Raw genomic sequence first — 11,975 nt, 5'->3', positions numbered from 1 at the left:
ATCGTACGAGTGTGGTCAGAAAGAAAAAGAAGAAAATCTGTGTAGTAGTGGAGTCAAATTGATTTAACACAAAGGAAGAAAAAAGCTGAAGGAGAGAGACGGCAGCTCTACATATCGTACGGAGGGAGCGTTTGCTCTCGTGGAAATCCTCCTTCACTAGAGCAAACAAACGCCGCTGCTCCACCGCAAGTTAGGCAGCCGCGTGCTCCTAGGAAAACAAACAAACGCAAACATGTCCGTACGAGTGGAGGAGGGGAGTATTGTAAAGGGCTGCGCCCGTGATCTCTACTGAAGAGGATCACGTGATCTTCGACCACGTGATATACCTTCTGTACGGACACGTGATCAGAAGCGAGCAGGTATAAGAGAAGTCTGTACTTAGTTATCTTCTCTTTTTCTTATCTTTTAGCTTCTGTACGATAGGTAGAAGCATACTCATTCGCTAGGCCTCTCCGCCCATAACAAAATTAATATAGTTAAAACTAAATATTGGTAATAATTAGAATTAATATAGCTATTATTAAAGCTGAATACATAATATTACTACTTAACTATTTGTATTTATTTAGTATTATCACTCTTATAGACTATTCTAAGACTCTAGATATAAAACTTATGAAGCTAATATAACTTAAAAAGTAAATCTAGTCTCATAGACAGGTTGAATTCTACTTGAAGTATTAATTAAGTTCTATTAAATAATTTTATAACCTAGATTACTACAATGGAGTTATGTAATGCAAATATTAGGCTAAGTTTTACAATAAGTAATAACTATATACATTAATTTCTAACCTCTATAATGTAGTTTTTATTGTTAATCCTTCTAGTAGTAAATCATAAAAGAGTTAAGCGTCTATAAAAATTAAATTATGTTAGGATGCTATTTAATCCTAACTATAACGACTTTAGTTTTAGTCTAGATATAATAATTTTATTATAATACTGTAAGCAGTTGAGGTTGTAGGTGGTATTGTATATTCTTGTGTGTATCATGATAGGAGCAAGATTAAATACAGTGTTATTAGTCAGTGAGTAACCACGTGACTATACATGGTACTTCTAGGCTTACAAATACAGATAGCTAGAGAGCTATAGATTATTTAAAACTGTTCTAATAGCACTCGGATTAGAGATAGTTTAGGGTTTTATTATATATCTTAATCTCTCTAAAAAGTATATAAAGGTATATGTGTGAGAGTGAAACCGCATCAGGAAATAGAGGCTTCCAAAGCAGGAAATGAATGCTGGCTTGGCCATTCGCTGCTTTTATTTGGCCCGTGCGCTGACCCCATCAGATATAACCACGCTCCCCTCGCCGTCCTACTCACCTCCCACTATCGTTCCTTTCCTCCCTCCACTTCACTCCCTCCTATTGGTCGCTCGGACTGAATCTGTGAGGCATTTTCGTTCCCTTGGAAATCATGCAATCGCTGCACTGCCTGGCTGTCTCATCCACCCTACCCCCTCCTTTGGGATCCACGATTATGCCTCTGCGCTGTGTCCTTTGCCAGACCCTCTCAACATGTTTTCTCGACTACCCTACGAGCAGCTCTGTCTCTACCTGAAATTTGACCACTCCAACTCTCTCGCCCGTCTCATGGTGGGAAGTTTTTGCATCAGGACTTTCATGAACAGTTTGCAATTATTCCTTAACTTTCACCCTCTCGAAAGCGAACGTCCTTCCCAGTCTGCTTATCCTCGATCTTCCACGTCATCGCTTACACAGATCAGCAACAAAGGAGCTTTGGACTCCCCGAGTACGTCTTAACACGAAGCACTAAGCCGGTAAAACTCCAGCTGTACACCTAGCGAGGTTACATTGGCATGTAGCCTTAGAGAAATGATTGGATTTGAACCGTCCAAGTGTCACCACGAGCCCAGTTTCACTAAAAAGTCACGCCAGAAAAGCCGCAGCTAGAGTCCGACCCGCTACTCAGCTATGCAGGTAGTGGTCAGGCATGTACTTCCCGAGACTGCGCCGCAATACAGATTGGTAGAGCCTGGGTCCATGTGACTGCTTGCATGATGGCGATGTCCTATTCTGGTATTACATATCAGGGGTAGTGAAGGCTAGAGCGGGTTTTCAGCACAGCTTGGGCGCCAATCTCTCTGTACTGTGTGGCTCACGCCGCCCAAAGCCTGACGTCTAGAGTCTGAACACGGGTTTGGACCCGTATCTGGGTTTCGGAGTGGCCGACGAGCTGAAAAACGCGGGTTGGAATCTCCCTGCTGAGTAGACGGGCTCTGATGGGAAAGGGGCAGGACCTGTAACACAGCCTGAAGCCTGGGAATGCATTGTACTTCCTCATTTCCAGTACGATTGTTGGTGGGAGATTTGCTCACGTTTCCATCTAAGAAGAAAGGGGCTTCATGCAAGGCTTCATCGCCGCCGACACTTCGCAGTCGCATGATACATTTGGGTACACGACGCGAAGCTGATTCAACCCTAGTCTGATATGCCGCTGGCAAGGGTGTGCAGTTTCGAGCACGGTCTCATACGGGCTGCTGCCTGGTGGGCGCTAAATGCTATTCCAGAGGGCTCTCCGAAAGGATTCACATAATAAGAGAAACCTCAAGCGTGGTCTCTTTGCCTATTTAAACCTCTGCGTCTCCACTCTCCTCGCAGCGCCAGCACGTCCTCGAGCCACAACAGCAGCGATGGCATTGTTCCCTGACACTTTTTTCATACCTCACGCACAAGGTTCTCTTCAAATAATACAGTACAGTGGGCCTCCAAAGCCTAAGCAAACCTCTCTTCGGAACCCCTCAAAGGCCCTATCAAACAAACACAGTCCAAAATCGAACACTCAACTGGAGAACAAAGAGGATCTTGTACCAACGTCGGACGAAGTCAAAGTCATTGATTTGACATATTTAGGTAGGCACCCCTACAGCTGGCGTAGCCATACTGTGTTTATTCCAGTGTTCTATAACGACTAACACAACCATATTTGGAGAAGACAACAGCGATATCAGCAGTAGCAGAAGTAGAGGAGATAGTGATATTAGCAGTTGCGACGATTTTGCGCCCCAGAACGAAAGTGAAAGCGAAGAGTATAAGCGAAACTTGGGAGAAGGCACAGAGGAGGAGAGCTCAAACCAGCCAGCTCCTTCTGAAAATGTTAGTCAAGGCAAGTTCCGGGGTGCGATCGTGATAGTGGCTCTCGCACACCATTTCTGACATTGCGTAGAAAATACAGTCGTTATGAAAGACAGTCAGCCCATCGTAGATACAAACGAGGGCGACTCGCACGAAAATGATGCAGGTACGCAGATAAGCAATCGGCTTGAAGTTTCGAGCATCACAGCCTCTGATCTTCGCGGCGGGGAGTGTCCTATAGACACAGAGGATGTCATCGACTCCGATGCGGTTGGAAAAGAAAAGACTCAAATGAGTGGGTTCCCGCGTCGCAAATTTCTAACAACGCCGTCAACGAGCTCGTCGAAGATGAATATCGAACAGTCAACGCAAGGCAGCCCTCCTACAATTGAAAATACGAGTAGTAGCAGTAACAGCGATACCGATGACGATCACTATGATCGCGGTAATCAGACTGCGTGGCTGACCCGCAAGCGGAAACGCTTCTCGCCAACTAAGCGGCACATTCGATCGTCAAACATAACATCGAAGCAGCGCCTCAAACACAACGTGCGCCCAGCGAAGCATCGAAGGCTACTCCCCTCCGGTGGCAGTCAGTTCTCTAACCGTCCTTTGGCCCTGAAACCTCTTTCAGGACCACCGTGCAGCGGATACGATGCCAAAATCTGCTACAGCGATGACAGCAGCGATGACAGCAGTGAACATCGCTCGCACAAGCATAAGCGGAAGCGCATGCAGGACACTGCGAACGACGACGACGACGACGAATATGAGGTAGAGAAGATTCTCAATGCCCGTGTCCATCGCAGAAAGCTACAGTACCGTGTCAAATGGCTAGCATATGAGAAGGATCCGGAGTGGTACAATGCGTCTAACTTCAAGAATAGCCCGTACAGACTTAGGGATTTTCATGCGGCCAATCCTTTACACCCAGGCCCCCCAAGAAGGTTGGAGATGTGGGTAGAGTGCTGGGAGAAGGACAGAGATGCGGGAAATCATCCTGATGATAATAAGCCTGAAGAATTAAACAACTAGGTGGGATACTGTTGGCGGACTGGCGTTTCGGACTCAGGGTTGTTCTATTTTCTTATTTCTCCTCACTACTAAGTTAGTGCAACCTTAGGTTTTCCTCCTCTTACTATTACTAATCATAGATTACCTCCGTTGGCTTAACATTTTCAGTTTACTTGAGGGAGGGGGAGATGAGGATATAATGCATGCTAGCCCTATCCGCCAGGCCATCGTTGTAGCAGCGCTTACCACTAAGCGAGAGTTGCTTAGCGTGTGATCAACGGTTGCTTGTTCACAGAAACCGGAATCTGCAAGTGCATGAGAGTGTACGGGTAAGTGCGTTCGAGATCCATCACTCAGTTTTGCGCATATGCTCATTTGGGAAGCGTAAGCTGCTTAACTAGGTGCTCCAGAGAGCTGCTTACACTAATAGAAGAAGTTTTACAACCAGAGTTGTCAACACACAAGCTCATCAAATCGAGCTAACGTGATATGGTAATAGGCTAGCTTTTTTAGACCTAATCATTACGATATCGCGTTAGCTCGGCTTGATGAGCTTGATCGTTGACAACTCTGTTCACAACAGCTAGTGAGACTGATGCACCACTTGGGATGTTGGAATCAAGATCGCCCCGTGTGGTCTTTGCCGTGTCGCTCGGCCTTACGACGAGTCTTCGGTCTAGACCTGCACCATTTCTTACAGTAAGCTGGGAAAGAAGAGTGACGTGTGTTGCCATAAATACGTTGTCGCGCTAATTAGCATCCCAAGTGGTGCGGGTAACTACACGTCTTATTCTATTTTAGTACTTAAGCCCTTTATCGGGACTAGAAGAAATCCTTGTTAGCATTCATCTACAGGATTACCTTCTTGTTATGAAGGTCGTACCAGTCCATAAGCGTAGTATTTTGTACTAGTACGGCGTTTGTATCAGTCCAACGCTTGTACTAGTTCATAAGCGTGCTATTTTGTACCAGTCCACAAGCGTGCTATTTTGCATCAGTATAACACTCGTACCAGTACGATCAGCGTACCAGTCCACAAGCGTGCTATTTTGTACCAGTCCAGTCAGCGTACCCTTACATCCCCCGTACTAGTCCACAAGGGCGCTATTTTGTATCAGTACGACGCTCGTAACAGTCCATAAGCGTGCCACTTTGTATTAGTATGAGGCTCGTAGCTCGGTGGGCTGGAAAGAATGCCAAGATAGCAAAGATCAAGACTAACGTCCGTCCCTGTTGATTGATTGATTGATTTTGTCCTACTCGGTTCCAGCCGTGATCTCCACAGCTATGCCCGGATGACTGGCATGGCAGACAGCCGACGCGATGCGGACGTGAGTCCACAACGCCCCACTTCACTCTCGAAAGAGCCATCTGTCCCCAGAGGCCTGCCGTTGTCTGGCTTCTATCTACGACTATGTACATTTCGTCTCTAGAAGTGACGTCTTTTGCCTATGTGTGTGTTCTGCAAACTGTGTTTCCATGTGTATGCCGTGCTCAAAGCCTCGTGTGTGCAGCGTTGTTCAAGGCTCGTAGAGGCACAGTTGCCTCATGCTTTGCGTCTGTGGTACCTTCAGTCTCCCCCTAGCGTTCAGCTGTCGTGTGTGCTAGCTTGCCCTAATACCCCTAGGGCTCAAAGTATGTTCCCCAATCTCTGTTGTTCTTCAAGTGTTATGATGCTGTCCACTAGGTTCCTATGTGGCCGTATCTTGTGGTGTGACCTGCCACCGGGCACAGCGGCAGCAGCATTTCGTCACAACGCAGCTTCACAGGAGCGATGCTCCGCTCGTGCGTGTCGTCAAGCCTACTAAGCATGAGAGCTCTCATGCGAACCTCCTCAGACCTTGTCAGGTGTGTCGAAGGGGGACCAGTCCTTCAACACGTGGGGCGACAGTGGACGAGGCTGTCTGGTGATCTGTAAGTATGTAATGGCACCGATAGTAGCATGCCGGGTGTCTGTGAGGTAGTTTGCGTGAGAGATGATGCCGTTCAGCTCGAGGGCTCGTCGATGCGGGACGTTGCAGACATTGCCGGATGGTGATGGGCTAGCCAGGAAGCCCATCGATGACCTTGTGTGTGCGTGATGTAACCATGATGCTGAATGGGGTGTCTGGGCTCCGTCGTCGCGTCTTGCGTTGCTATGTTGTGGCTAGATGGCTGCCGCTGTATTTGGTGGACGTGTGTCATGTTAAGTAGCTTGCTCGCAAATTTTTGCTTTCTATGCCGGCCAGGGCCGCAACAGCGGCTGTGCAGGTGCCAAACCGGCGCGGGGGGGACGCGCGATGGCCTGCAGAGACCGTTGCGGCCATTGGCGGGTGTATTTTCCGTCCCTTGTGACGATAATTCGGAAAGTTGATTTCTCGCTGTTTGTCGTGTTTTTCTATTCTCCGTCCGTCCCTGTGGGTCGAACATCCCTCCGCAACGAACCGCCAACATTGCTTAACTAGTTAACTAGTTAAGTACGACCCGCGCACCTGGCTTAAAGCAGCTTAGCTGTGATCTATCGTTGCTGACGCTAGGACCGTGGCTGTGTGACTGTGCGGCGCTTTGCCAAGCGCTCTAGGATAGGAGCTAAGTTAGTTAAAGGCCCTGGAGCTCCAGGACAAAGGCCTAACCTAACCGTGACTGTCTGAGAGATACCGGCCCACGTAGGCACCCCCGGAAATGAGGCCACCGACCAGGCCGCCAAGGAGGCAACTGGATGGAGAGAGGACGGCCGCAGCCAGCTACCAGCAAACCCGCCCTCGCAGCTGTACCCGCTCAGAACGCTCAGAACAACGCTCAGAAGGTGGTGCAAGACACAGGCAGAAAGGGCGTGAATCAGCGCATGGAAGACAAGACAGGCCGCGGGACATACAGACACATGCTGACGCTCACCAAGAAAGTGCTGCAGCTCCACGAAAGGCTTAGCAAAAGGGAAAGCGTGCTGCTGGTGCAGCTGCGAACCGAGAAGGTAGGTCTGAATGACTTCTTCTTCAGCCGACACGTCCCGACCGTTACCAGTCTCCGCTGCAGTTATGGAGAGAGACAGCAAACCGTCGCCCACTTCCTCCTGCACTGTAGCAGGCATAAGGACCTCCGGAACCGCATCTTCGCCAACCCATCCGGACGAAACAGCCTTAGAACGATTCTGAGCACGCCGCAGCTAGTCATCAAAGCTATTGGGTACTTATACACTCTCATGCACTTGCAGCTTCCGCTTTGCGCACGCAGCTTAGTTGTCATCCCACGCTCACCCCTGTCTCGCTTAGCGCAGGCTTTTCCTTAGTTGCTCTAGCTCTTGTCAGCATAGCCCTTACCCCCTACTTTTAGAAACCGCTAGACTTATTTCTTATAAGTATTACTAAGTATCTCATAGTGTAACGTATTTTATCAGTAAGCGGCCCACATCAGTAAGTGGCCCACCCCACCAAACTTGACCTAACGTTTTGTGCAATTGAGCCATAACAACGTAATAAAATAAGATAAAACCTAAAAAATATAATTTATTATGTAGCTCTACACTGAGTCCTTGTGTGACCTTGAACGTGGCACTTTGTGCATGTCGGCGGCGCGCGCTGACGTCGCTGACTGCTCTCACCCTGTTCAGCCTCTACAACCACCCTTTCTGCCTCTGCAGCAAGCTGCTGAGCCTGTCGCACCTGGAGAGCTCCACCAGAAGCAATATATTGACGCTGCTGATCCTGCTTCTGTCGCTGACGCTGGTTTTCTTCGCGTAGCCTCTTATTTTCCTCTGTAAGTATTGTCGCTGATTGCATCGCAAGCTGAGCGCTTTTAGCAAGCTGACGTATCGCGATACTTGTAGGGCTCTCTGGCTGCCGGCGCAGTCGCTCTTGGAGATAGCGTACTTGCTGCTGAAGCTCTGCTACCGTATGTGGTGTTTCTATCTGTACTACTGCCTGCGCTGTAATATTATTGTCAATAGCTGTCTGTGGTGGAGACGGCGTCCAGACGATAGTTAGCGACGATAGGACGCGATCTAGATAAAAAGGGACAAGGCCTGTCGCCTGAAAGCCTGCTTGGATATTCTACTGCGTGAATATAGTCAGCCGGATCCGTGTATATGCTGCAAGAAAGTCTGTTTTGTCAACATGGTAGACGCCATGGCGGGCGAGCTCCTCTACCTCGCGTCCGTACGCGCGCTTAAGAGGGGAATAGCAGCTCACATCTAGAGGCTGTAGAAGATGCGACGTGTGAGGCGGCATACAGAGAGTGATAATCTTGTTCTCTGTACAGAACTGGTCAAACTCAGATATAGCGTGGCTGCTGTGGCCGTCTAGAATAAGAAGGCGATAGACTCCAGCCGTACGAGCTACTATATACTGGTTAAAATGCTTCACCCACTCTACGCCAAGCTAATCAGTCGTCCAGCCGTTATCTGAGACGCCAACAGTCCAGTCTAGTAGGAGGTTGCGATACCAGTTACTCTGGTGGACCTTACCAGACAGGATCACGAAGGGTGGAAGAGACCAGCCAGACGCGTTGACGCACTCGATTACTGTCACCCACTCGCGATTACCTGGCTAGACGACGACTGCTCTGCCAACTCTATTAGCGCTAGTGACTACTTTTAACGTTATAGCGACGCCCATCGCGAATCCAGTCTCATCAAAGTTGTAGATATCCTAGTTAAGGACGCCGTACGTCTGTCGCGTCTCCTCTACTAGCTTAAACCACGCTGCGATTATACTAGGATCTTCGTAGGAGGCGCGCTGGCTATTGAATCTCCTAGTCTACTTTGTCTGAAGCTTGGGCTAGCTCTAGATAAAGCGCGATACCTATTTCTTGCCTACAGGTGGTGGAGGTAGATCTTGGCCACGCGCGGCGAGTAACGCGTCTGCCATTCGTCGTACGTCGATAATATGGGGTGGAAAACCGCGTCGGTCAAGCTCTAGAATCCACTAGACAAGAGACTGCTCCTCAATAGGCGATAGCTTGCGGTTGACAGAGGCTGTCTCTAATCGCGCCTGGACACCATGAAGACGTCGTTGGAGCGTTGACTTTGGCACGTCATACGCTACTGCGAGTGCGCGCACAGATTGTTTTAGATTATTACGATAGGATACCATAGCGAGACTTATTCTACCTTCACAAGAAGTCTGTATAGGGCGTTATTGTCGCGGCATCGTGGTGGTTGTGTAGAGCGTCGCGTCAAGTTTGGTGGGGTGGCCCACTAACTGATCTGGCCCACTTACTGATCCAACACGTTAGTGGGTATTTTACTGAAGGATGTGTGGCTGTGCAGCTTGCACAAGCGCTCGGATTATTGCTAAATCCGACTTGGGATTAGGAGCGGTGATAAGACTTGGCCCGGGTTCGAAAGCCTACTTTGACACAGAGACGCAGTCCAACGCACAGTGATACCCACTTGTAACGTAGAGACGTACCATTATGACGCCCTCAAGCTCCGACGCCTGCTATTGTCCTCTCCGCTGACCGAACGAAAAACCTGATCAAGCCCACCACGTCCCTATTGCTCTATGAGTCCATCAGCGCCGGTTCCTAGACTAAGCTGTAGCGAGCTCTAGTCTTAGTTTATTGGAAGGGAATACGATGCGACAGGAAGGATATAAGCTAAGATAGAGCGTGGCGGGCCTGGAATCAAAGCCTGCACTTCGGCAAGTGGGTTCAACCGAGCGTTACTGCCAAAACGTCGTCGTTGCAAGCGCATACGAAGGTGGAGAGGCCCTAGCTTTATATGATACATGAGTACTGTAATCTTCAGAGCTATAGAGGTGTGCTTTAGTTCAAGCTATAAGAGTCGTAAGGAGTTTTGGGTTGTTCATGTTTCCACACGGATGAGTAAATTACTAGCAGAGCTGTGACGGTGGCCATGCTTGGCAAGACTCTACCCTATCTAGGGGTTTCATAGTTACAGCTCTCTTCTCTTCACCCATATCTACTAACCATCGCCTCCGGCGCAACCCTCCAGCTGGTGCGGCTTGGCCATCCTCCATACTGATGGTGGCAAACACCACGTACCACCGAAGTACCTACTGCAGCTGCTTACTAACTAGTCTAGTGTCGAGAATGTAAAACGTAGGTTTATTTGAATATGTGATATATTACGAGATTGATCATAGCCTAAGAAACTGCAAGATAACAAGAGACTAATTACACCATAAATCTATAAGAAGAAGTTTGAAGGACTGTAGGTCTATTACTAGAGATTAATATGTGTCGCAGGCGAGGCATTGTCACAAGCACGTGCAAGAGCTAGCTGCGTTAGTAATCTTGCTGTAATTCCTGTAGATAGGCATTAGCTAGGGTGATCTGACATGCATTACACTTAATCACACACAATATACCACATTCACTCTTTTGACGTGAACAACCACCCCATGCACACAAAAGTGCGACATTATCCCTACCACAGACACGCTTCTAAAGATATTAGTAGTGCAAGGCTGTGCCTTCTAAGCAGCGCCTCCTATAGTCGCGGGTTCGTTGTTTCCACATGTTCTCTATTACTAAGACTGTGCCGCAATCCCTTACTTCACATACCCTCTCCCTCTTCTCTATTCTGGTCCCCGAGCGCGGCTGAAACTGAGTAGGATTAAATCAATTAATCAATCAATCAATCAGGGATTGCTAAGAAGGAAATAGAATTACGGTATATAGATCTTAGTAATAGCTCTTACAATTCACTGTTTTTAACTTCGTACTATCAGCGCAATATATTGTTACTGCTTTTCAGAAAGCCCCAGCCTTTCCTGTCTCTAATGGCAACCCTTATCTATTTCACCTCGCTTTATCCGCGAAAACCAATGCTAAGCTACTACACAGGCTATCTCATTGTTAACCACTGGTGGCCCTAACACGTTGGAACTAGATGTTCGGTATTGTGACCGGCTCCCTAGAATAGAAGCATCCAAGCTGCCTGAGCCGTGAGTCCAAGTAGTGCGAGCGAACTCGCAGCAAAGACCGGAAAGCGTATGGAAGGATTATTGGTAGAAACGTGAATGATGCTGTGTAACATTCTCAGCCCTACATAAGTCCACGCCACACTGACAGTTCTCTTGTCCTTGACATCCAAAAAGCTCAGCCCCAGCAACACTGCGTAGAACTGAGTAGGTTGTTCCAGTAAGTTGTTGAAATTATCTGCCGGCCATTGAACGAAAGCTGGTAACTTTTCTGCCTTCTGCTTTTTGACGGTTGCTGGATCAAAGGTGACGTTGTACTTCGAGAGCGCTGGGATCCTGCGTTTGTATAGTAGGAATTCCATAGCAAAGGTCCAGATATTAAGGCCGACAAGGGGGCCAAGGAGAGGTTTGTTGGCAAGAAGGGGGGACATGGTGGCTGTTGGCTGATGGTTCGGGCCAGGAAAGTTGGCAATTGCCTCAATTCGGGGCTGTAGAGTAACAACGTTTTGGTAGGTAGAGGAAGCAAGTGAGCGAGCGATATAAGTCCGGTCTAACAAATTTATTTCCTGTTAGTAGCTTAACGCTAAGAGCGGTTAGTCGAGCTTATTAACCCGCGATCCACCAATATCTCCGTTGAAATAGACTTATTTGTCAGCTCCATGCAGACGGTCCGATTCTACCAATAATCGAGACACCCGGCTTTAATGACCTAACTTGATTTAGTTAATTACGTCATAGAACATGATTTCTGTTGCGTACGTTATTATTATTATTCCATTATAGTCCTGTATCAGCCGTTGGCTATGTAGGACTTTGGCCAAAGGCCGTTCTATCTAACTAGTTACAATTTGGTACGTTGTGCTGTATTGCGTGACTATGGTGCTTCGGCCTTTGTCTAGTTAAGCTAGTACTAGCTTTCTAGACGCCTGGTGCTAAAGAGCAGTTTGGTAACAGGGAGAGATATAGAGCAGCTAGGCTGCCTTCTAGCGAGCTCTCTT

The 11,975-nt window shown here is 48.0% G+C and overlaps 3 protein-coding genes across 3 annotated transcripts; all 3 read right to left on the bottom strand.

The window, feature by feature from the left end:
- Positions 1–6,626: 6,626 nt before the first annotated feature.
- On the bottom strand, positions 6,627–7,610 carry COCSADRAFT_333841 (uncharacterized protein; the record flags this gene model as incomplete). Its single annotated transcript, XM_007702925.1, has 2 exons — positions 6,735–7,610; positions 6,627–6,673 (listed from the first exon to the last, which is right to left on the bottom strand). Coding segments are annotated over exons 1-2 (497 nt in total), but the record flags the coding sequence as incomplete, so codon positions are not given.
- A 1,405-nt stretch (positions 7,611–9,015) lies between these two features.
- COCSADRAFT_358684 (uncharacterized protein) lies at positions 9,016–9,236 on the bottom strand (the record flags this gene model as incomplete). Its single annotated transcript, XM_007702924.1, has 1 exon — positions 9,016–9,236. Exon 1 carries the CDS (start codon positions 9,181–9,183, stop codon positions 9,016–9,018), a length of 168 nt encoding a protein of 55 aa, XP_007701114.1. The 5' UTR covers positions 9,184–9,236.
- A 1,461-nt stretch (positions 9,237–10,697) lies between these two features.
- On the bottom strand, positions 10,698–11,494 carry COCSADRAFT_37685 (uncharacterized protein). The gene has a single exon (XM_007702767.1). It carries the CDS (start codon positions 11,406–11,408, stop codon positions 10,971–10,973), a length of 438 nt encoding a protein of 145 aa, XP_007700957.1. The 5' UTR covers positions 11,409–11,494; the 3' UTR covers positions 10,698–10,970.
- Positions 11,495–11,975: the final 481 nt, after the last annotated feature.

The sequence above is a fragment of the Bipolaris sorokiniana genome, assembly GCF_000338995.1.
Source record: "Bipolaris sorokiniana ND90Pr unplaced genomic scaffold COCSAscaffold_9, whole genome shotgun sequence".
In the NCBI taxonomy this organism is placed as follows: Eukaryota; Fungi; Ascomycota; class Dothideomycetes; order Pleosporales; family Pleosporaceae; genus Bipolaris; species Bipolaris sorokiniana.
The sequence above is the reverse complement of the archived record's forward strand: the minus strand, read 5'-3'. Positions and strand labels throughout refer to the sequence as shown.

Excerpts from the sequence above, each read along its gene's own strand:
- COCSADRAFT_37685 (XM_007702767.1), bottom strand. The coding sequence starts at position 11,408 with ATGTCCCCCCTTCTTGCCAACAAACCTCTCCTTGGCCCCCTTGTCGGC.